This window comes from Emydura macquarii, unplaced genomic scaffold, assembly GCF_026122565.2.
Source record: "Emydura macquarii macquarii isolate MOO-44397 ecotype Brisbane River unplaced genomic scaffold, CSIRO-AGI_Emac_v2 contig_1253, whole genome shotgun sequence".
In the NCBI taxonomy this organism is placed as follows: Eukaryota; Metazoa; Chordata; order Testudines; family Chelidae; genus Emydura; species Emydura macquarii.
In genome coordinates, this window is record NW_027131390.1 from 58,268,657 (window position 1) to 58,291,964 (window position 23,308).

At 40.0% G+C, this 23,308-nt stretch overlaps 1 protein-coding gene across 3 annotated transcripts in view; it reads left to right on the forward strand.

Annotated features, from left to right (window-relative positions):
• SATB2 (SATB homeobox 2) overlaps window positions 1–23,308 on the forward strand; it is a 150,230-nt gene that overhangs the window by 34,352 nt on the left and 92,570 nt on the right. For all 3 annotated transcript variants that reach the window (XM_067548963.1, XM_067548961.1, XM_067548962.1), the window contains one exon: window positions 22,275–22,401. In XM_067548963.1, the coding sequence (XP_067405064.1) occupies window positions 22,275–22,401 (127 nt within the window). The remainder of the gene's footprint in view (window positions 1–22,274; window positions 22,402–23,308) is intronic.

Here is a 23,308-nt window from a genome sequence, read left to right on the forward strand (position 1 = left end):
TGAGAAGAAGAATGACTGGTGGAAAAAAAACCAGTCTTGAACAAAGCTTGTACCTTGCTAGAATAAGTTTTAGACTTTTAGATGCCTGTGGCTGACTCTAAACAGTTCAGGGGCTGTTTAATTGTTATGTAGACTTTTGGGCTTGGGCTGCAGCCTGAGCCTGAACATATACATTGCAATTAAACAGCCCCATAGCCCAAGTCAGCTGACACAGGTCAGCCGCTGGTTTAATTGAGGTGTAGACCTACCCTGAGCCTCCCAGGCTGGGAGTGACGGTAGCAAGGCATTATAAGGCACTCAGGGCTACAGGTGACACAGCCCCTTACTGGTCTGGATTGCACCCTGAACAAAATCTAGATTTGAAGACCCATTTGTAGCCTTTAATAAATCAGAAACCTCAGCATGTTTTTAAGTTATAAGGCTTATATAGACTGTGGCATGTGCCTGGCCAGTGGGCATACTTATCAAACCACTGACCAATTCTCTGATATAATAGGACTGTTGGCATGTTTTGCGATTCTGCCTAGTAAAGGAGGATTTCGGCGCTAACAGCTGATTATCCTGCGCACTCCTGTCAGCAATTTGAACTGTAATACAGCAGACATTTCCCTGAAGTTATACACAACACCTTGCAACGCATTGGAGCTCTGTCAGTGACCCCTAAGGGATCAACAGAAGCTAGTGCTGGAAGGAGCTTAAGTGGGAGAGATTGTTTGCTCAAAACCTTGAAAAAATACAGTGCTTTTACTGAAAGCTGTTATGAAGAGCTATTGAGACAGATTAGAGAGGGGATGGGAAGATAGGCCCAAAATGACAGACTGCACAGCATGAAAATGTCTTTAGGGACAGTAAGTCGTTTGGGGCCAAAATTTAGTTTTGGGCTTTGTTTTATTGAGAGAAGAATTTTAAGAAACCAAATCAGTGTAGAAATGTATTAATAATCCTCTTAAAAAAAAAAACTTCAGTGAAAAGAGCGATCTCAGGTTTAAACATTCCCTTCAGGCTGGAAACTCAAATGCAGCATCATTGTGCTAGTGCAGGAAAACTAGCAGGTGAAACTGAGAAGTTTAGTTTCAATGTCCAAGGCAAGTGAAGTGAAAAAATTAAACGAGGATCCAATTGTACATGGTGAAATATAAATTCAGTGTGTATATTGCTTTAATTTTAATAGTTGTTGGTTCTGTAACATAGGCAAGGAATTTTTAAAAAATATATCGGGCCAAATTGTGACACCAGTGTAAATAAAGGGCAATACTTTTGAAGACAGCGGAGTGACTTTGGATTTACATTGAAGCTATTGTGACCGGAAATTGACCCATGATTTTTATCACTAGATCTGTGCCAAGCCATAGTTTAAGCTTACCTTTATTTTTCTGTTTGAAGAACTGTGCAAAGTAAATAATCAGCTTTTATAACTTTTTTTTGGTTGACTACAGCACTGGTAGCACAACTGCAGATATATCTGGCTGTGGGCTTATAAACCTCAATAGGTCCTGTGAATAGGTCCAGTTTAGGATCTTAGACACTTACGGTGTGAATGATCCCTCAGCAATGTTCTGACAAGGGAGGGCAGGGAGGAAGAAAGCAACAAAACTCCTTAATGATAGTGGAATAATAATGGGATGGGGTATAATGCACAGGATGGATTAATTGAAGCCAGTTTACCCTGGGGTATTTTTCCTTGTTTATCAGCAGTAGTCCACAGAATATTTTCATTTTTAGCATGTCCATATTCCTTTATTTCAAGCAAAATTGTCTGTAGTTACACAGTTGCTTGTCCTAACAGACTGTGCAAACACTCAGGACCAGATTGTGACAGCCATAGCTTGTGTGTGTTTTCAAGGTGTGGGGGGAATTACACATGCATTAAAATTGTGAATATTTGGGGTTGAAGCACTTCTAACATTGGCTACATAAAGGGAGGCACTGTGCCCGTTTATTTTCAGAAAGCTGGTTACAAATCTTACTTTCTTTTTTTTTTTTTTTTTTTTTTTAATTATAACCCATGCCATATAAACCCCTCTTACAGAAACGGTTTTGTTAGTCTCCTTATCTGAGGTTATAATGTAAGATTAGGGTTCCATACATAGTATCACTCATTGATGGGGATGGTGGCATCTTTCCTTTGCAACTAGAGGCAGCAGGAATTTTATTTTGACATAGAGATGTTCAGTGCTTGAGTGTAGGTTTTTAAATGGTCCATAAATGGGCAACTTCTTTCATTCATTCATTTTTCATTTATTAACAGGATGGTTATAGTAGGAAAATTAATCATGGGCTTTAGAAGTCATGAGGGGTTTATGATGTCATATGATGTCATTACGGCAATACACTGAATTGTAAAACTTCAGAGTAGCCACCCTGTACCACCAGGATGAATAATGGAGCATTCATTCATTCATACCAAGCTGAAGCATAAAATATTCCATAGACACTCTTAAAATAGAAAATGTGGCATATGGGAACATGTAGTTTAAAGATGCCCTTTGGAAGCTGTAATCCTAGTCTGTATTACAGGAGTGATATATATTCAGATTCCCAGAATTCCATGTGTTGGAACTGTACAAACATCAGAGACTTTTTGAGGTCAAATCTCCTAAAATGAGTGACTGAAAAATACCAGTTAGCTCTGGGGAACTTGTAAGAACAAATACTGCAGGCCAAGTTCTGCTGTGTTTACACCATTGTAAATCTGGAGTAGCTCAACTGAAGTGAATTTTGCCTTGTGTGAGTAGATTGGAGAGAGTACAGCTCTAAGGAGACTGAGTGACCAATGACTGCTCTAAACCACAGAGAAAATGAGTTTAGCAGTCTTGGACTGTTGAATAATGATTCATTTTATAATGTGACCACAAAATGTAGCTGAGTCAGTAATGATTGCTTCGAACGGATCGTGAAACTGAACGAGCAAGGAGATGGGATAAATTTAGTAGGTCTATGTGTCCATTTCAGGCCAAAGGTCAAGGATTCTTGGTAAGGTTTTGCTTGGAGCTTGGAGAGGGAGGAAAGGGACCGTCTGCCTGTGATGGAGGCAGACAAAGGTCTCACTCTTTAGAGCTTAATATCCCTTAAATCACCTTAACTACTATACTGAGACCAAAAAACTGAAGGCAACGTTAACAATCTAATGTAAAACACTTACACAAGATATTCATAGCACTGTGGCAAAAAATGTACCATGAAGGAAGGAGATGAAGCAAACTTTTGCAGAGATGCTTCGCAGACTTGTAATTAAATCCAGATTTAGCATCAGTATCGTTACATTATCAAAATGTGTTTGGCAACCTTGATTTAAACGTCTTACTCTTATACCCCACATGACAGAAAAGGAGCATCGTGCTGTGACCAGTCTTTAAAACAAAACCACGTCAAACAGTGCATTCATGCTCGAGCAGAGATTCCCCCTTTGTGCAGACACTGACATTTGTTACAGGTGTTGCTATGGCAAGATGGGGCAGGAAATCCCATTTTGATGTTAAAGCAAGATATTTAGAAATTATAGGGAGACAGAGTTTGAGAGCATAAATTAATTTAGCGGTGATAATTGCATTATTGCACTGTCTTGCCATGGAAATAGCTATTCCTAAGGGAGTCTATTACAGCGCTAAGAGTTGGAGCAGAGTGTGGTTCTTTAAAAGTGTTTTTGTGAATGATCAGCATCTGTTTTTCTACTTTTATTTCCTTTTAACTAATAAAGTTTTGGTCAATAGGAGCTCAGTGCTGCAAGGTGTCTGAGCTTCCTCTGAGTTTTAATTGTTGGAATGCTCAGAGGCTTGAGTGGGTACTTATAGTTTGTTCATAAATTGAAATAAATAACTAAACTCCCATTGAATCAAGCAGAGTAGATTCTTGGTAACTCTGCCAAGTATAGATGGGGACTATAGATTTTGATATCTTTTCTGTTGGTAACTGTTTCTTTATTTCAAGCTAAATTGTGCTTTTCCCAAATAAAAATGATATGGGCAGCTGTCCAGTGTGGGTTTTGCTTATTGGCTGCTGGTGGTGCAAAGTGTCAGGTATGTAGAGGACTTCCTTAGTGATTTCAGATACTTGGAAGAAGAAATTGAACTCCAAGATCCTTTATATTGCTTGTCTTAATGTTATTCTGCTATTTCACAACCACTTTAATCACTTTTACTTGAAGCTATAGCCTTACCGCCATCCAGCCTTTTCTCTGGTCTCTAGCAAAAGGCTAATTTCAAAGACACAAATGAGGATTTGGATGCCTCCTAGCATATTTTTAATCCAATAGGAAGAGCTGCTTAGAACAGGTTGTTTGCTTTTAATGCTCAAAATCAGGCAGCTTTAGGTGCTTAATTTTATATGTCTGTGTGTGTATATGTATAATATAAAATAAAATATCAGTTTAAAAAAAAAAAAAGCAGCGGTAGGATGTGGCCCTTACACAGTTTTAAGAGGGAGTGAAGACTAAAGTTCCTTCCTCCTACACATGAAGGGGCGGCTTAGATATGGAAAGAGTAAACTCAAAGCCATGGTTTATTGATGGAAGACGTGGTGTTAAAGTGAAAAATAATGGCCCAGGGTAGCATATGGCTTGCAAAACCCCAAGAATTGTACTAATTTGACCTAATATGTGGAGTCCCTAGTCTGGGTGGGACAGATCCTTGGAGTCCCTTATATGTGTGTCTACCTTTGGTCAGTGGCTGATGGTGGGCTATGTTTTTGATGTTTAGGGCCATCTGGCAGAAATAATCAAAGTCTTCGGTGTGACGTGATTGCTGGTGTTGGAAAAAGAACATTCTCCTCCTTGTGTCCATCTGTAAATGAAAAACTGCACAAGAAGAGCACAGCAACAGCAGGTCTAGTGGCTAAAGCACAAGGCAGGTAGTCAGGAGGCCCACTGGGTCCTGTTCTCAACTAACTCTGCTGCTATTTTGCTGTGTGTCTATGGCAAGTCCGGTGGTTAGTGTTGCTGGTCTGTCACGGGAGCACCAGGGCCCCCCATGCCTCTGTGAAGGGGTCAGTTACAATCCCTGTCCTTGCACTCCCTGCAGCCAGAGTGTGGATGGAGCAGCATAAGAACAGGGCCAGGCTGCTGCTCCGTCCCGGAGGGCAAGAACAGGGGCAAGAAGAGGGGATGGGAAGGAGAGCGCATGCTGCCATCCATCGGCGGTCAGTGTAACTGCCTTTCTGACGTGTCTCCTCAGAATCCCAGGATGCATTTTGAGTGGGCTGACTTCAGCTCCAAAGATGGTCTTGGGGGCTTTTAGGGACTAGATTTTCTAAACTGAGTTAATTGGATCACGCCTGCAAATCAAAAGTATATCCGTTCATCCCGCGTGTTTGTAAAACTTACATTAGCATGTTCAAATAGTCGTTTGCGCACGGGTTGGGTTACCGCCCCCATTAGCTGTGTGCGTGTGCCATCATTCGGTTTAGGAGATGCAGATGTGAGGGTTGTGCAGATACACCATATGCACTGACTGAGAATTCAGTAGAGTAGAGCTGATCAGAAGTTTTCGCAAATTAAAAACATTTTTCTGACTAGCTCGGGTCAGCATAGTCAACTGGAACTGGGCCAACCCTGGTTGAAGGTGCTTTCTATGGCACGATATTTACCAGTTACCATTTAGACTAAGGCATTTATAGTTATTCACTAGTTTCCACTCATTGAGTCACGCATGGAAGAACACTTTTTGTAGAATCTCATTAAAGGCAGAGCCAAGATTTCTGCTGTTTAATAGTTCTTATTTGACAGCATCAGCATTCATATTATTTGCTGTAGAGATTTTCTTTTGTTTCATTTAACATTATTTAGTTGAGAAGTTTTTCACCATATCATCTCTATTAAACACATCTCATGTTCAACGTTAAACTTTGGAGTTTTGAGTGCCCATGTATGCAATCTGGCCCTAATACTGAGCTTTGAAAAGGAGGATTGAATGCTTTAAAATGTGATTACCTGTTCTTTTACCAACAGTGTGACTTATCTTTTACCTACAATCACAAAGAATCAAATGATTTTAAAATTGAAAAAGGTTAATTGAGTAGAGAACTGTTTTTCCATAAATGTTGCATTCTCTCTCTTTTTTTTTTTTTTGGATAAGCAGTCACATAAAACACTGTAACTACACCCACAGCATTCATTCGTATTAAATGAATACACTTTTTTTATACCAGCTGTGCATAGTAAGTGAATAATTTCTGTCTTAAATTATACATTTTTCCTCTGTGGTTACAACCAAAATTATACAGATTCCCCATGTGGAATTATATCCTGAACTGGTCTCCCCAGTGGTATTTTTAAACATTTCTCAAAATAATGTACACTGTTTTAATTACAGCAAGTAACAATTATCTTGGAGCTATTGGTTATGACAGTTTGAGTTGCCACTTAAATTCTTTTCTTCTCACAATTAATGATATAATAATCATTTGTAAGGCTGTCTGTGTTGGGAACCTCGGTCACATCGCAGCAGATGGGTCATTATCATAGCAGGGGAAGTAAGTCTTTCATGTGGACTTTCCCAGGGGGGAAAGCATCAGGAAGAAGAAGGTAGCTTGCATTTCTTTTGCTAGGCTGGAGCTGCTGTGTCCCCAAAATTAGAAACAAAGCTAAGTGTTCTTTAACTTCACTTGAGCCATCTCTGAAGCACTTGGGAACTTTTTCTTTGTACTATTGTTTCAGCTGTACTTTTTAATGGTGCAAGGTCCCCTGTGCTCCTCCCATGTTTCAAGCTTGTCCATTAAAGGGTTTCTCATCAACTGGTAGCCATGATTTCAAATAAAACTTTGGTTGGAATAAGATCCAAGTTCAGATGCATGATCAGACAAGCAAAAAGTGCACAGGGGCTTTCAGTGGAATGAAGCCCCCATCGCCCTCAGTATTTTTGTCTAACATACACCACGCTATTAAAAATAATCATTTTGGCTCCTTGAAGGGGAAGGGGCAGGAATTTTTGAAAAGTTTGAATCCTGTACTGAATGGGCAAATAAATTCCCAAGATTTGTTTTCATTTGAAAAGCCTGGTTTAAATGATACCTTGATTTGAATGAGAGCCAGTTCAATTTAGATTATTGCTTATTACAGTTAACCTGGTGTTGGGCTCTGCTTGTCTCATTAGCAATGTGGCTGGTGATTATATTTCAAATTTTAGTCACTCCATTTAGACTTGGCATTGGTAGTCACCTGGGGGAACTGGCTGGTGCTACCAAAGAGTCATCCTGAAAGAGCATCACATTCTTGTGTTCAGTGGTGATAGCTTGAGGAAGGCTCAGAATGGGATAAAAGATCATTTCCCATAGCAGAATTAATGAGTTAATCTTCTTCAAGCTCAGAATGTCTCACCTAAGCCAGCATCAATGGGAGACTGTTAGGGTTAAAATAAATGTGTGAATAAAATTCCTTATTGGTGTCACTAAGAAAACCTTACAATATTATAGAAGAAAGAACTGAAAAAAGTGGAATGTAACTTTCGACACTTAGGCTTTTGGTTTACCTTTTGCATTTCACTCATCTTAGTGATACACCCACATGTAGTTTCACTATATGTGTCCATAAAGGCATTATGGATTTTATTTATGTATAAAAATAGAAAGTGAGCAGTGGTGTGTGTGTGTGTGTGTGTGTGTGTGTGTGTGTGTGTGTGTGTGTGTGTGTGTGTGTGTGTGTGTGTGTGTGTGTATTTTTAATGGGAAGCTGTCCAGTTGTTATGATAAAAATTTTGGTTTGGTGGGGGAGGAAAAAGGGTTTTACAAAACCTAAATATAAATCTACTGCTTTTCCTCCTAATTTAAATTCAGCTTTTATTTTAAAGTATCCATTTCACTATAGTGTTTGCTACCTTATTATGTCACTGTGCTAATACCTGAGAACCAGTAAGTGAAATTGTCCATAAACTGCCAATTCTGACTTCATGTGTGTATAATATTTGCAGCTATGAAAGACATTACAAATTTTATGTAAAATATTTATTCTGTCAAACAGTTATAAAATCTGACCATGGGAAATTGTTATGTAAAAGATATATACTTCCTATGGCAGGAAATCAATATGGACTGGGTTGATGGAAAAATAAAATGTTCATTACTTTGTAATTTTGGGTATCCCAAGTGCAGCCTGCAGGTTAAATGTGGCCTGTAGATTTCTCCAACATGGCATGTAACTGTAATGTGCAGATGTGTAATGTGGAGACTACATATACCAGCATGCAATGTTCCACTTTAATCCAAGAGGGCAGCCCTTCTGCGTACTGGGACCTGTCGCCTGGTGGGGGCTGTATTGCCATCTTATACAGACCGCTCTATTTTACACAAATTAAGTGAAGCCCTCAGGCTCCTGGCAGCTTGCCTATACACCCTTCTGTTGGGCAGAATCATGTCACCTGTGTTACAGCTAAATCACGGCTGATATTTTAAGAGGCAGCTGTCATGAAGTGAATGCTCCTTCACCGATCCCAGTAGGTTGGGTGGACTGAGACCTGGTTAACTTCTATTTGTCCTGGGTTTAAATTGTTACTTGCCGAACAATGTGCCCAGGAGAGGGATGGGCAGAGAAATTGTGACTCACTGTAACAGAGTATAATTCTTTGCCTTTGGGGTAGGAGGAGGGGATGTTAGAGGTTTGAGGTTTTGGGATTATTATTGTTGTGCTTTTTGGAGGTGACTAGCCAGAATTATGAGACGAATGACGTTTGGTGTGGGTGGGAAGGGAAAAGAAAGCTGAAAATTATGTGGCACATGATTGGTGGGTGAATAGGATCTGACTAGTGGCAGAAGGACTCTTCCACAGTAGAAGGTGAGTTGTCATCTGGGATTGGGAAAGTTTATCTAAACTCTGATGGATCTTCCCTCCACTCCATCTTGGTAGCAGAAAAAATGTTCAGTTATTTATAAGACGCTTGAATTGAAAAGTAGATTTTTTTTGTTTCGTAAAGGAAGAGGGCCAAGGGAATCACATTTTGTAACCCTCTTACCAGTTCCTTTGCACAGCTTCGTCTGCTGTATGTTACTGTAATGCTCTGTTTTAATAAACGTTGGGCCTGATCCTGCTTTATCTGGCACTAACTGGCAGCCTTGATGGGCATTCTCAACAGAACGGCCAAGGATTTAGAGAAACCAACCTACTCTATTGGTCCTAGAGGCGGTATTCCCAGGAGGTATTTGAGACATACTGGCAGTGAGTGATGTGTGGAGACGTTTGCCCTGCTATTGCCTATTCTGCACCAGTTCAGCTGGCAAATAAAAGGATTCAGCCTCCCAGACTGTCAATCTGTTGTTTTCATGCAAGCAATTAAATTAATTTAACCACAAAATAAGGAAAGAAGCCAGTATGTTGGCCCACTGAGAAGAAGAGAGGAAGAAAGTAGGCCCTTATTGTTAAGGTTAGACAGGGCTTCAGTTTTTTGGGGGTATGTCTACACTGCAAGTAGACACCAGTGGCTGGCCGGTGCCAGCTGACTTGGGCTAAGGGGCTGTTTAATTGCGGCGTAGGCCTTTAGGCTCAGGCATTAAACCAAGCCCTGGGACCTTCCCACCTCGCAGGGTGCTAGAGCCCAGGCTCCAGCCCGAGTCTGGATGTCTACACCATAATTGAACAGTCCCTTCCTCTGAGCACCGCAAGCCCAAGTCAGCTGGAATGGGCTAGCTGTGGGTTCATAATTGCAGTGTAGACGTACCCTTTAACAAACTGCCGTTGAACAATTTGTGAAGTTTCATCGTGAGATGCCCACCTACACCCAGTGGCATCATGTGCCTAGAAAACAGCAGCATTTGCCTTTGATTCTTAATGACTCACCCATAACTAACTCATCGTAGTTCGTGTTTTGCTTAGAATTCATTTCTTTGGATGGAGGTGTTCTGGATTTATATTGCCATTGTGTCAAGTGGCCACCAGGGCTGGAGTGAATTATGCTATGGCCTGTACAAACATATAGTAAATGATGGCTTTTCCCCCGAAGCATTTGCAATCTGGAAAACAAGAGTTGTTTTTGTTTTATACCAATGGTAATCTGATTGGAATTTCATCCCCCATAAAACCAGCCGTTAAATGGAAACAAGGGGTGGCACTTCTACGAGATCTGTTTAAGTTTGTGGCTGTGCATTAAGATATGTGCTTGGCACTTACCACCAATGCATGCTGCCAATCAAAAAGGGTGGCAAAAAAGCTGGAAGAAAGTAAAAGCTGCCTCAGATGAGAGAGGGACAAAGCAAAGTTGGAAAATCTCCGGGAGGGAGGTTTGCATTAAAGGTGCTCTGGAATTTTAAACTTATGAGACCAACACTAGAGTGAAGGATAATTCAAGGTCTTCTTGACTTTGGGATCGTTATTGGGCAGCCTTTATGCATGCAGATCGTCTCCTTTCCCTGCCTTTGGTTTTTTTTTGAAGAACCATTTATTAGAAACAATGCAAGAATGATTCCACCCATCCTTTGAAGAGTTATTTTATGTGCCTCAAGCGGGGTATTGAGGGACATGTTTCTAGTGCGGGAGCATCTCAAAAACCTCTGACTGCATTTTGTAGCTGACTTTTGTGACTCAGCTGGTGTGAAGCAGCCTGTAACATTTAGTCATCCAACATGCAAGAGGCTCTGGGGCACTACGGTAAAGCCTCAAATTAACATGCAGATACCCCTGGTGCACCTTTGTGTCCCACCGTCAGTGATGCTAAGTGCAGAGAATAGTTAACAGAAGTGTCAGTGTCAGCATAAATCAAATTGAGGCATTTCTCCCAGAGTGACCTTTAAAATCGATCAGGTCTTGAACACTGTAAAGCTAACAGAACCTTCCTCTTCGTTTTTGATTTGTTGTGTATGGTTTCCCACTGGTGCAAAGGTTTGCTCTGGTTCCTAATGTGGTCAAGGAAAAGGGGACTATATTTAGGTAGTTGAACCCTTGTGCCTTTTGGATATTCTGTATGTTCTTTCTGGGAAACATGCAGCCTATACAGCTGTCCTCCCCTCTGCCTCTCAATAGGTCTGTGGAAATAGATACCAGCAAAAAGACTTACTATTTATTATTTATACTGTGGTAGCACCTTTAGTATTATTATTTATTAATCTGGTAACACCTGTAGGCCTCAATCAGTTATTGTGTATGCGTGATGCCCTGGAAATCATTTGCAACAACATACATTGTACTTCACAGTAAAACAAGATCCTTATTAGATCCCAGGGGTCTTACTGTGATGATGCCACGTTGTGAATAAGGCATCATCTGAACATCTTAGCTTGGTGTTACACACCAACACGTGGTTGTACCATCTGGTTCCCTTCCAGGTACAGCTGAGCCAGAAACTGGGGAAGTATAGGCTAAAATTGGCAGGGATGTAGGGAGATGATTGAAAATGGCAATTTGACCTCTTCTACCTCCTTTCCCTGAAGTGTATTCATGGATTTGAGGCTCTGTGCCTTGCCTTGGGTGGGGGGAAAGTGGCGTGGGACAGAGGGGGGCAATCCAAGAAGATAATCTCTCATCTCCTGAATTTGGGGGACAGTGCAGGGGAGGGGGGAGGAAGCGGAGCTGAGGTACTGCAGAAATATACTTTGTAAGCTAATATTGATACTGTCAGTGTTATCTTACCTGGAAAACTTCTCCACAAAGAGCCACTGGTGAGGTTCCTATGACACATGAGCTAAGGAGGCCTAAGATACCATTGTTCTGGCCAGCAGCTACAAGAGTTTCTGGTGGGTGCCTTGAAAACTCATGAAGAAATAGTATTGCACCTTCACCATTGCAAAAGAGACACGCAGTGCTGCCAACGTTCTTAATTTCATTGCGAGTCTTGCAATATTTATTGTTTTTTCTAAAGCCTCAGTTCCTGGAATCCTGAGATTACAGGAGACTTTCAGCTTTCATTTAAAGAAAACAACAGTAAATTTCTAGCCCTCATAGTTGTGGAGAAAAACTTGAAAACATGACCCTGAGTGTATTCTAAAGGCTCAAAGACTAAAAGGTAAATAAAAATTATCTCAAATTTATCATTGAAAAAACCTCATAGAAAACCATGACTTTTTTTAAAAGTCAATTAATCACTTCTGGTGGCCTGACTCATCATTTTTGGACACTTGAAGTTGGCAGTTTGGAAAAGATAAAGGCAATGCTGAGAGGAAATGGGCCAAGACACAAAATCTGGGCTCATTGCAGTGTAGTGTGAGTGCACCTGCAGTTTAACTGGAAGCTGCTTTTTGTGATGTTGGGTACAATTACTGGTTTCATTAAGTCACCTCTTTTTGTTTTTGATTGATATGACACCCAGTGTAGTTTAGCCCAATAACCAGCAGAACTTTATTTACAGTTATCCTAAATTTGGAAGTATTTTGCTGTTCCTTGGAAGAAAAGTGGGGAGGGGAGGAATCTGAGCATGAGCCATTTTTAAAGTGGGATTTAATAAAGGAAAAACCAGCCCCCAGAGTCAATATTGAACTTATCGTTACATTTCTGAAAGCTTTAAATACTTTCAAATTGGTGGAAGCTGGAATTCTGACAACAGGATCAATTTAACAATATTTTGAAAAGAAATACTGAACGTTTAAAGGATTTGATTCTATGTATCTCTCTAATTCTAATCATTCTGCAAAGGAAAAGTGGGTTTATGCCCTTTGTTTTTGCTTCTCTGTAGGGTATGAGGAAGGCCTGAAGACTTAAAAAAAACAAAAACAAACAAACAAACAAACAAAACCTGCCCATTTTTGTTTTGTTTTTAACTGCAAATATTAGGTACTTTAAGTTTTCTCAAGTTCACTGAAGGTCTCATAGTGGATTCAGATCTTAATTGAAGTGGGGGAGCAAAAAGAACATTTCCCCAGCTGTGTGTCAGGAGTTAAATAGGTGGAAACAGTCATAATTCTAAGCAATTGGGCAAAAACAATAAAACAAAAACCAACTACCTCCTTCCACTCTCAATTGTTCATGATTCTCTTCCTTGGTTATGTTTCTCTTCCTTATGACACCACTCTACCAACTTTCTGGTAGTTCATATAACCTCCCAGAAGAAACAAACCTGAATTTTTAGTGTTTTTTTTTTTTTTTAAAGTGTGGGGTGGGGGAGCAAGGGAAAAAATGTTGTGAAGAACTGTTAGACTACCTTTTTACATCATGAAGAAGAGCCCCCCCCCCCCCCAAAAAAGGGGGGGGGAACATGTCACAGTCCACCTCTATCTTCTCCTTTGTATTTTGCTTTTAAAGGGATACCATCAACCTACATAAATTTTCACCTGTGTATAAAAGTAGGTTTCCTTTTACGATCTTCTTCCTGACACTTGTATGTCATCTTATTCTCAAGAACTGGGGGCTGCTGAATTCTTATACTTCTGCCTGCTTCTATAGAAAGATATTCTGGTATTTTATCTCTGCAATCTTGGCCTTGCTTTCTCCCCTCTGTACAGTTCTACTGTTGTGATCAGGCAGGGTATTTTGGATTCATATTAATATAGCTGTCCTAAAGGAGTCAAAACAATGTCAGTAGGTTTGATTTTAACCTATTGGCCTACACAATGCCTATTAGTAATGCTCATTTATATAATTAAAAAACACGTTTAGAAATATTAAGCTGCTGTACAATGTTAGTGCATTTACTCTCTTTTCTATATGAGATTTTTGGGTGTGAGATTGCATTGGGCAGTATAGATGAGGGAATTATTTGGGGCTCTTGGAAAGCATCTAGAATTTTTTTTAAATCAGGAATTTCTTCTTTCCCCCCCAAAAAAAAGGGAGAGGGAAAAATTCTCTGCTATCTCTGTCCTTCTAAATAACAAATTGTAAAATCGAAAAAAAGGACTTTTCCAAGGCTTTGGGTGCTCGGACCTTTGAAGATCTCAAAGGTTGAACATTCAGGATCCCATGCTCCCCGGAATGTAAGAGGGAGGGATAGCCACATTGTTTTAATTGTATTCTTCATCATGTTGACAGTAAACAGTTGAAGATAAAAATAAAAAGGTTAGGGCAAAATTCTGCCGTTGTTTATACCCAGGCTGCTCCTTACAGGTTGTTAGCTTTGCATGGGTAACATTGAGGGCAGAATATAACTAACATGGGGCCTTCTGGGCATCATATTGCTGGTGTGTTTCTATTAAAGAAACTGCTATCATATAATATGAAGGGGAAGAAACCAGCGTTGTGTCCCAGTAATGTGTTGACTGAGTGAAATACTCCAAAGCACGACCATCGGGAATTGTTATTAAATGGCAGTCTGGGTCTCTGCACATGACAGTCTTTAAAGAAAATTCTCTGAACAAAAGATATGATGAGTTTGGATACTAATAGCTTGATTTTTCAAAGGTGCTCGGCACTCACTGCTCCCAGGAGGCCCTGACTCTGAGAGGTGCTGTACATCTTTTTGTACCCATTATTCAGAGCTGAGGGAAATCAGCCTTTCCCAGGGCCAGGCCTGAAAGACCCTAAATGTAGAAAACAGAGAGTGCCCAAAAGACAGCTGTGAAACTAAGGAACATTGTACTTAATGGGTATTACACTAGTGCAGCACTCTGTGACCGACAATCCCCTAAACACTGAGGAGCTGAAAAGTATGGGTGGAAACAAATCTGGTTGCATTCTACAGGTGCAAGATATGAGAGGCAAGCATATTCTTTAGGCTGTCATTGAGTGTAGCTCCTTCCCTTAGGAAGGAAGTTGAGGCACAGAGCTAATGTGAGTTATGAAAGGCATCTGCTAATATCAGTATAATATGATAACAGTAGATTGTTCATCACGCTTTTTGATTATTTGAAAGATCTTTGTTTGATGCCTTGGACATGGTGTTTTAGAGAAAAAGTTTTCTCTGTCTCACACAAAAGAAATGAGAGAGAAAGGCATTTGTTTCTCATTTTTACAGGCCTTCACCTTAGTCCCAGGCAGCAAGCTTATCTCAGAAATCGTAAAGGAAAATATCATGCTAAGTAAATACTTTTATAAACAGGAGAAACTGACATACTAAAAAACCCGAACAGATATTTCAGCAATCCACCATTTCTTGTGTTCCCTTGTAGAACAGTTTAAATAACAATCTCACGAAATAAATAACTGAACATCAGACATGTTTTTTTTTCCATATCCTGACCAATATTTTGGCAGTTTTTCAAAAAGAATGGGAGTTTTGAAAATTAAATAAAGGCTTCTAAAATAACCAGCTTCAGAAAGTTTTATTGAATTTGCAGAATAATTCTGTTCTCTTTTTTTTCAATAGGGTCTTTATTAATTTAGACTAGTTACTTAGTGACTATATTAAATTAATCTAATAAAAGTCAGGGTTCTAACATAACGTTTCCCAAATGTGAAGCAGCATCTATTACACGAGACAAAATCTCTATACAACAACATATTAAGCCCCTATATAGAATTACAAGGCATCAGAAAGTTCAGTATGTTATTCAAGTCAAATATTTCAATACCGTGTATTCAGGAGAAGGGGAATGAGCAAAACTAGCTCTCAAAAAATTAAAAGCCCAAAGAGAGGGCCATATATCAAAGCTATTTTCATCCCTAACACTAATGATCTTCTATTGACAGTTTTTTCTACGAATATATATATAATTTTATATAATTGCATATATATAAAACAGTCACATTAATGTAGATTGTTAAGGCCAGAAAGGACCAGTCATAGACTTCCACTTAATCATGCATATTGTTGTGTGCATAGTTTTAAAAAGTCATCAGTAATCGGGGGGGTGGGAGGGGGGGACAACAAAAAAAGAACACTTTCGCCCCCAAAGCTAAGATAAAGCTCGTGCCAACTACAGTCCTTTCAAGTGAAGGTCACCCTTTTGTTCACAATCTGAAGTTGTACATGTCTAGTCAACTGGGATGGAGTGTTAATCATTCAAGTGGTGTGGGTGTTCCTGTTGATTTGTGGATGTGTACATCACAACATAATTGCAGAGTTTATTCCTGTTCTCTCACTGCATTATTTATTATGATCTGAAGTGGGGGGCTGTTCTTTTGTATTGGCATAAACATAGGATTATGTTTATTGTGTGCTTTCAGTCACTAAATCATTAGTGTGTCAAAGGGATAATGCTGCTTGCCTCATAGGGACGTTATGAAGCTTAATTAATTAATGTTTTTTAAAGTGCTTTGGGATCCTCAGATGAAAGGCGTTTTGGAAGTGCAAAGGAGGATTATTTTTTCCATCTATTCTCACTTCAATATGTCACTGATTAAAATTCAATAGAAAAATGTAGGCCCCCATATAAGAAGCTCCAAGTGCAATACAAAATCTGTTACAGTGGTATAAAAGCTTGAAAAAGCAGCTCAATAATATAAATAAAAAATTAATGCAATCAGTTTAAAAAAAATGTGCCTCATTGTTCGCTTTCTCCTTGAAAAATCATTCCCTGCATCAGTTTAACAATAGTAACTACAATAGCTTTTATTCAGCTATGCTTTGATGATATGCTATAGCCAGGCCGCAAGTTAGACATGCAGGCTGAGTTGTTATATGCTGTAGGATAGTGATTTCCTGTGAACTGATATATGGATAAGTAATTCTATGTACTTGTTATAAAGGACAGGCAGCTTTTAATTTCTTTAACAAAGTACATCTGAGCAACAGTAAAATACATGCCATAGCATAAGGACAAGACCACTCTGAAGAGGGTAAACAGAGGCAATCAGTATCACAAGAATCTATCAGTGTCTTCAGCAAAGGTTTAGTGAGACAAGGTGGGTAAGATACTATCTTTTATTGAACCCACTTCTGTTGGTGAGAGAGACAAGCTTTTTGAGCTATGCAGAGCTCTTCCTCAGGATGGGAAGAGGAGAGCTCTGTGTAACTTGAAAGTTTATCTCTGACCCACAGAGGTTGGTCTATTAAAGATAATTTACCTCACCCACCTTGTGTCTCCAATATCCTGGGATCGACACATCTACATCAACACTGCTGTTGTGCATCTGCTAAAATGCACAGTTAGTATTGATCAATAGTGTCCTTTACAGTGTTCGTTAACCAGAATTCTTCTTTCTGATCAATTTTTTAATTTTATTTTAACCAAGGAATACTGAATTCTTTGCCTTCGTTCACTTTTTTGGGGAAGTATTGCTGAATTTTCATTGTGTACCTGTAAAATATAGGGTTGGGGGAATGAACCTGAGCTTCTAAAATACTCTTAATTTGACCCATACAATTTACTCTCTGTCTTGGCATATAAAACTTTTAAAATAGTTTACATTAATCCCTTGCAAACTTAATACAAATACGTTTAAAAAATATTGTTCAGGTATGTCGTGAGTCTGTAAAAGGTGGAATTGGGAATAAATGTGGTAGAGGTGAAGGAAGCAATTAACAATAGGCCATGTTCTGGTGTAATCTGTACATTCTGTTTGGTTGTGAATGAAATTTGGAAGTAATCCAGTTTTAAAGGTTTGATCCTGCAATACTCACATACATAATCCTGGCTTACTTGAGTAGTTCTATTCACTTCAGTGACAGTACTTACATAAAGTAAGGACTATTCACATAAATGAGGATTGCTGGGTCTGGCCCTCATTCTGTTAATGATCTAGAAAAGCTATAGCTAGAAAGGTGGTTTAGTGATTTAAGATGCAGTTTTGAAACATCTAGACACATTCACAGGTTCAAATCCTAATAGCATTGAGTCAGCCCTTCATTTTCTTGTGAATTAAATACATTGAAATCCATGGCATTTATTTGAGTGTGAATCTTTTGGATGAGACCTTAAAAACTGAGCTCATTAAAGTTCTTGTGATGCTTTCGCTAAGCATGCTTGTCACCCTCCAAGTGTCTGGCCAAGATTTCCACTCCATCCACTGAGGGTCATTTGAATTGCACCCCCTCCTCTACAAGTGGTTTTCAGTGGTGCTTGATGTATACAGTTTTAAAGTACTTTGGGATTTTTCTGAGTGAAAGGAGATGTACAAATTTAAAACGGCTGCATATCCTTTGATCAGTAATGAACCTTGTTCATGTGAAAGACAGCAACATTTTTGAAAATCAAAATTGTAAGAGGGCCTGTCTATAGAGGGAAATGGTTTTCAGGAGCTAATCTTGAAAATAGATCCAGATAACACATTTGAGCTAAACAGAGTAGAGGGAGAATAACATCTTAAAAAGAGTTGCTGAAAGCTTTTCTTCAAACAAAACCATTTAAAAGATCTTTCTTTCTCTCCTCTCCTCTCCTCCACCTCCCCTGTAGCTGGCTGTTTCACACCCAACCATTTCAAGATCAGTTTTTGAAGGTTGTTCTGGCACACAGGTGGTTTCTCTGTGTAGACACGGCCTCAAAATCTCCTCAGCTTGACGTAGTGGCTTAGTGAATAAACTCCTGGCAATTAGAGTTTGTGCACTGTTTGCCAACTCGCTACAAAAAAAGCCCCAAAGGGGTCATTGGTTTGTGAAAGAGTGATTGAATTAGTGAATGGAAAAAGGTTGTGAAGTCCTAAAAGGATCTGCCTACAGATTTCTTGAGAGCTCTGCTGCATCTCTTCCTCAAACAGTATTAGGGCTAGTCTTACACTTAAAACTTACAGTGGCATAGTTGTATCGGTACAGCTGTCGCACTGTAAGAGCGCTTGTGTAGCCATGTTATGTCGACGTGAGAGTTCTCCCGCTGATGCAATAAAACCTGCTCAGCGAGTGGTGATAGATATGTTGGCGGGAGAGCGTCTCCTACCGACATAGCACTGTCCACACAAGCGCTTATGCCAGCAAAACTTGTTTCTCAAGGGGATTTTTTTTCCACAGCCCTGAGCAACAAAAGTTTTGCCAGAAAAAGTGCTAGTGTAGATAAGGCCTTAATGAAGGCGGAATACTGTTCCTGTTTAAAATAGAGTATTTGTTCAGTAATCCATTTATAAAGTGCCTCACTCATTCTCACACTCTCTCCAAGTCTCGTAGGGAATGTCTACACTGCAATTAAACACACTCCTGGCTGGTCCTTGTCAATTGGCTCGGGCTTCTCGGGCTCAAGCTGCAGGGCTGTAAAATTGTGTTGTAGACATTCAGGCTCAGGCTGAAGCCCGGGTTCTGGGACCCTCCTGTCTTGCGGGGTCCCAAACCTCAGTCTCCAGCCTGAGCCCAAACATCTACACTGCAATTTTATAGCCTTGGAACCTGAGCTTCATTAGCCCCAGTCAGCTGACTCAGGCCTGTTGCAGGGGTCTGATAGAATGTGGACATAACCTTAGGGCTCAGTACAAGATAAAAACTCTATACGATACGAGTGAAGTTGCATAATTAAAGACCTCAGCCTTAAACATTGGAAATGAGGCCACTACGGTATATATCTAGGGAGATGCTGCCTAGCTATCGTGGCATTCACCTATCATGATGAATGTTGCATTAAAAACATCTCGATGGTAACAGATGAGAAGGGAACCTCCTTTAGCCAAACTATGACTGTATGTACTGCTCAAATCCTGATGGAAAGTTATTTGGAGGAAACAATACTATTACACTGAGAACAGGCATGCTTAAACAAGTTGGCTCCAACATCCTATCGGCAGCCCAACAGATGCCTTAAATGCAGCTACGGTGCCATGAACGAAACCACCTATGGAGCCTGCTGAAGAGCTGGATGGAAATCATAGTTTCTGGCTATCCTATGGACTAACTCGCTTTTTTTTTTTTCTTTAAAAAAAATAAAATAAAAAAAATCACCCGTCATCACACCAGCTGAAAAAATAGTGTGCATCAGCAGTGCTGTAACAAGGTGTAAAGGAATCACAGTAGGTGTTAACGTGCAGAGGCATTATGGTAACACCTGTGTTTGTCTAATTCCAGCCAAAACAGTTTCCTTTCCAACTGCAGAGAAGGATAGAAAATCTACCTAATTACCAGTAATAGCAGACATTTTCTGTTAAGCAATTTGCATAGCATTTCCCATGATGCTTTGCCCTATGGTTTTGCTTTGAAGTTTCCCAGGTTGGGACAACTCCTCACTAACTCCAGGGATCTCTACCGCCTCTTTGTCTCACTCCAGCATGGCCAGCACTAAACACTCGGAGACGGTGTTATCTCACAGAGCTTCCTGTAACTGAATGAAGAAGAAAGCCTTTTGTAAAATGTGATCAATTTAGATGCGACGTATGAGGCACATGATGCTTTTTTTTCCAGTTTATATGGAAACTTGGAGTGATTAAAAATAGGAAGGCCAGTGTTCTGCAAAGCTGGTATAGATTTCTGGATTTTTCAGGTGATTTTGCTTTAAATTATTACATAGTAGAAGGGACAAGGGAAATTGGCAACAAAAATGTGTTTCACTAGCATGTGTTTCACTTTGTGGACCCTTGATGCTCATTTCATGACTAATGTATGCTGTACTATATGCACTCTCATTGTCACCAGAGATAACATTAAGTAAACTATCCCCTTCAGAAAAACAGCTTTTCTTGGCAAATGGAATATGGCTTGAGGAGCCAGCTCTGGAGACATACGGTACTGTGAATGAGCGCTGTGTGTTGCTTTACTGGATCTGAGTCCAGGCACTATTTATACTGCAGCATATTCAGCACCAGATTGTTAAATCTGAATACTGAAACAGTGCATCATTTAAATGTTTTTGTTCTGTGTATGCCCCACTTTCAAGCACATGATGTCAAGCAACAATTATTAACTTTGTTTGTCTTGCACGAGATCTACCCTTACCAAAAGCTTCATAACATACTCTTGAAATGCTATCGAGTCTATACCAGAGTATCACACTGAGACTTTGAACTAGTAAAGGTAACCCAGGTTTACTCCAGCTTCTCTCTCTATGACAGTGTGATAATGGAATACACTGTGTACCAATTTCAGAAATCTTTCCCAAGAAATCTATATGCACATATTGAAATGCTACAAGTGGGAAGAGTACTGTAGTTGTACCAAAATTATCCTACCAGTGTTGTGCAGAAATAGAAAAAATGTTACCATAGTATTAGCACTGCACCAAATTTCTCACGGGGTAAGGAAGACTCTTGTGCTACCATTTTCACAAAGCCATTGAATTGCCGTCTCATAACCATTCTCTTTCTTTACAGAGGCTTTGGTAAGTCTAGGTGCAACTATAGGTGACTTCAAAATTTAGATTCGGCTAAAATGCTGCATGTGGGGAACTGTGTTGATTTTGGTGTCATGATATTACTCTAGAAGATTCCCGATGAATTTTCTTGATAGGCAGGGTTGTCATTTCTGTTTAGAAACACTGTTGTTGAATGACTGAGAGCTTGCAGACAGATGTACAAACAATGCGGTGTCACCATGTGACAAAGGTGTGAAGAGTCACCTCTGTGTTGCTTGTGGAAATGTTTGCAGACTGCCTTGTTGATTTCTTCTGGAGCCTTGTGTGTGTGTGAACAGGCCAAGGACCAGTTCCCGAGCATCATCAGTTTAAGTGAGAGCAAGTCAGTACCTTGAAAGATTTGGCCCATAGAAGATAAGCAGATTGAACAAAGAGGAAGCCAGGAATATAGCTGAGGAGATGGAGTGAAGCAGAACAGCAGTTTTGATAGTACAACATCTGCCCACTGTGGCAGCACTGTGCCTCACTATATTTCTAAAGTCTCCCTGTTTTCTATGCTTTCCTGGAAGTTCATCCTTACTAATAATTAGCAATTGTTTCTGATAGTGCCCAAGTTTTGCTAGGCACTATATGAGCATTTAAAAGATGGGAAGGTTCCCGCGCTAAAGAGTTTACACTATCACGTGCAAATTCACGATCTCTTGCAGCAAGCCTATCTAGGAAGGGTGTTGCTGCTGTTACTGAAGGAGCAGCCAGAAGTATAAAAAGGGACCTAAAAGACAACTGCGCTATTTTCAATCTGTGGTCAAGTACAGAGCTGTTGCTTTTTGCCAAAGAAAGCAACCATCTGCCTGGTGAAACTCATATCTGGGAGTGAACTCTAACTACTTCATCGATTTCAAATGCTATTTGTACTGGGAATCGCACCACAGTCAGGATGTAACTGTGTGCTGAGCCCACACACAGGAATTTTTTTGTTCAATTCAAAACCAAATCTTTTATTTACTTAAGGGTTTTGCAGGCTTTGAAATCAGGAGTGCAGGGTATTTAAAGCTTGTCTTAACTTAGAAAGTGCAGGCTTTAGTGGGATGAGGAGAGGTGATGCTGCGTGGGGGGGGGGGAAGCATCCTTTGCTTCTCTATAATAATTCAGGAAACAGGAATATGTAAACAGCTCTCTGTTAACAATTTAAAATATATTCCTTCCCCTCCACTTAGTTAGGCTCAATTTTCAGAAAAAAATAGCTTTGTGTTCAGGATTGCAATGAATCTCAGGGCAGGTCTTAACACCCTGGCCAAGCAACTAACCAAAAGGTTTCATAAACAGCTGATAGATGTGTATTCTATTTTTCTTTCCAGGAATAATCAAACTTGGGAGGTGGAACCCTCTCCCCCTCAGCTATGTGACCGATGCACCAGATGCGACAGTAGCCGACATCCTGCAAGATGTCTATCATGTTGTGACATTGAAAATCCAATTACAAAGGTGGGTGTTTCTGAACATCTGTCCTCCTCTATTCTCTGAGCTGCTCCGTTGATCACAGCATTACTACAGAGATTAGCACATCCTGTCTTCATTAATTTCTGGGCTTTTGATGAAATGAAAAGGAAAATGAAGGGAAAGGTGCTTCACGAGGCAGCTCTCTCGGTAAACCTTCCAATTGTTTTTACATTTCATTTTTTGAAGCAGTAAAGCGGTGGTGTGGTGGGGGCGGATGGGTAGGTGGGTGGGGGAACTCCATCAATCATTGGAGATCTGGAGCCTTTAAAGGGAAACTTTCCACAACTCCTAATTTAATGGGTCCTCGAGGCCCGATTAAATGTTTAGCACGTTGTATGTGAAAAATAAACACCTCATCTGTTTCCAGGATTTGGGTTAGGGTCTAGACTTTCTGCTAACTGTGGCTCACACAGAAAGGCCGAGAGAGCTTGTTGCCTTCTCTTTGGTCTCCAGTTGTAATCCTAACAGAGTTGTGGGTAGGGAGCGACCCTGCCTCTACTGCTCCCTCTGGTAATTTAAACTATTGCCTTCACTTGAACACGGATGGACAAAGTGGTAGCTTCTGTCTGAAAATTCTGCAAACTCTTTTTATTTTATTTTTTTTCTCTTTCTCCCTCCTGGCCATTTAAAGAAGCATCAATTGGAGGCTACTGGGCTGTTCACTGAAAAGGGTGGAGAATTCTCCAAATGGCCTCAGCAAAGCATCCACCAAGTTCTTAAGAAATTGTGGTAAACCTAGGATTTACCTCACTAGATCAGAAAATTGGCCCATCTACCATAGTCCAGTGATCTGGATGCTTTGCAGAAAGGAGTTAGAAATAGTGGACAATTCGGGAATGACTTTCCCATACAAAAATTTTCATGCTAACTTTATCATAATTATGAGTCTCAT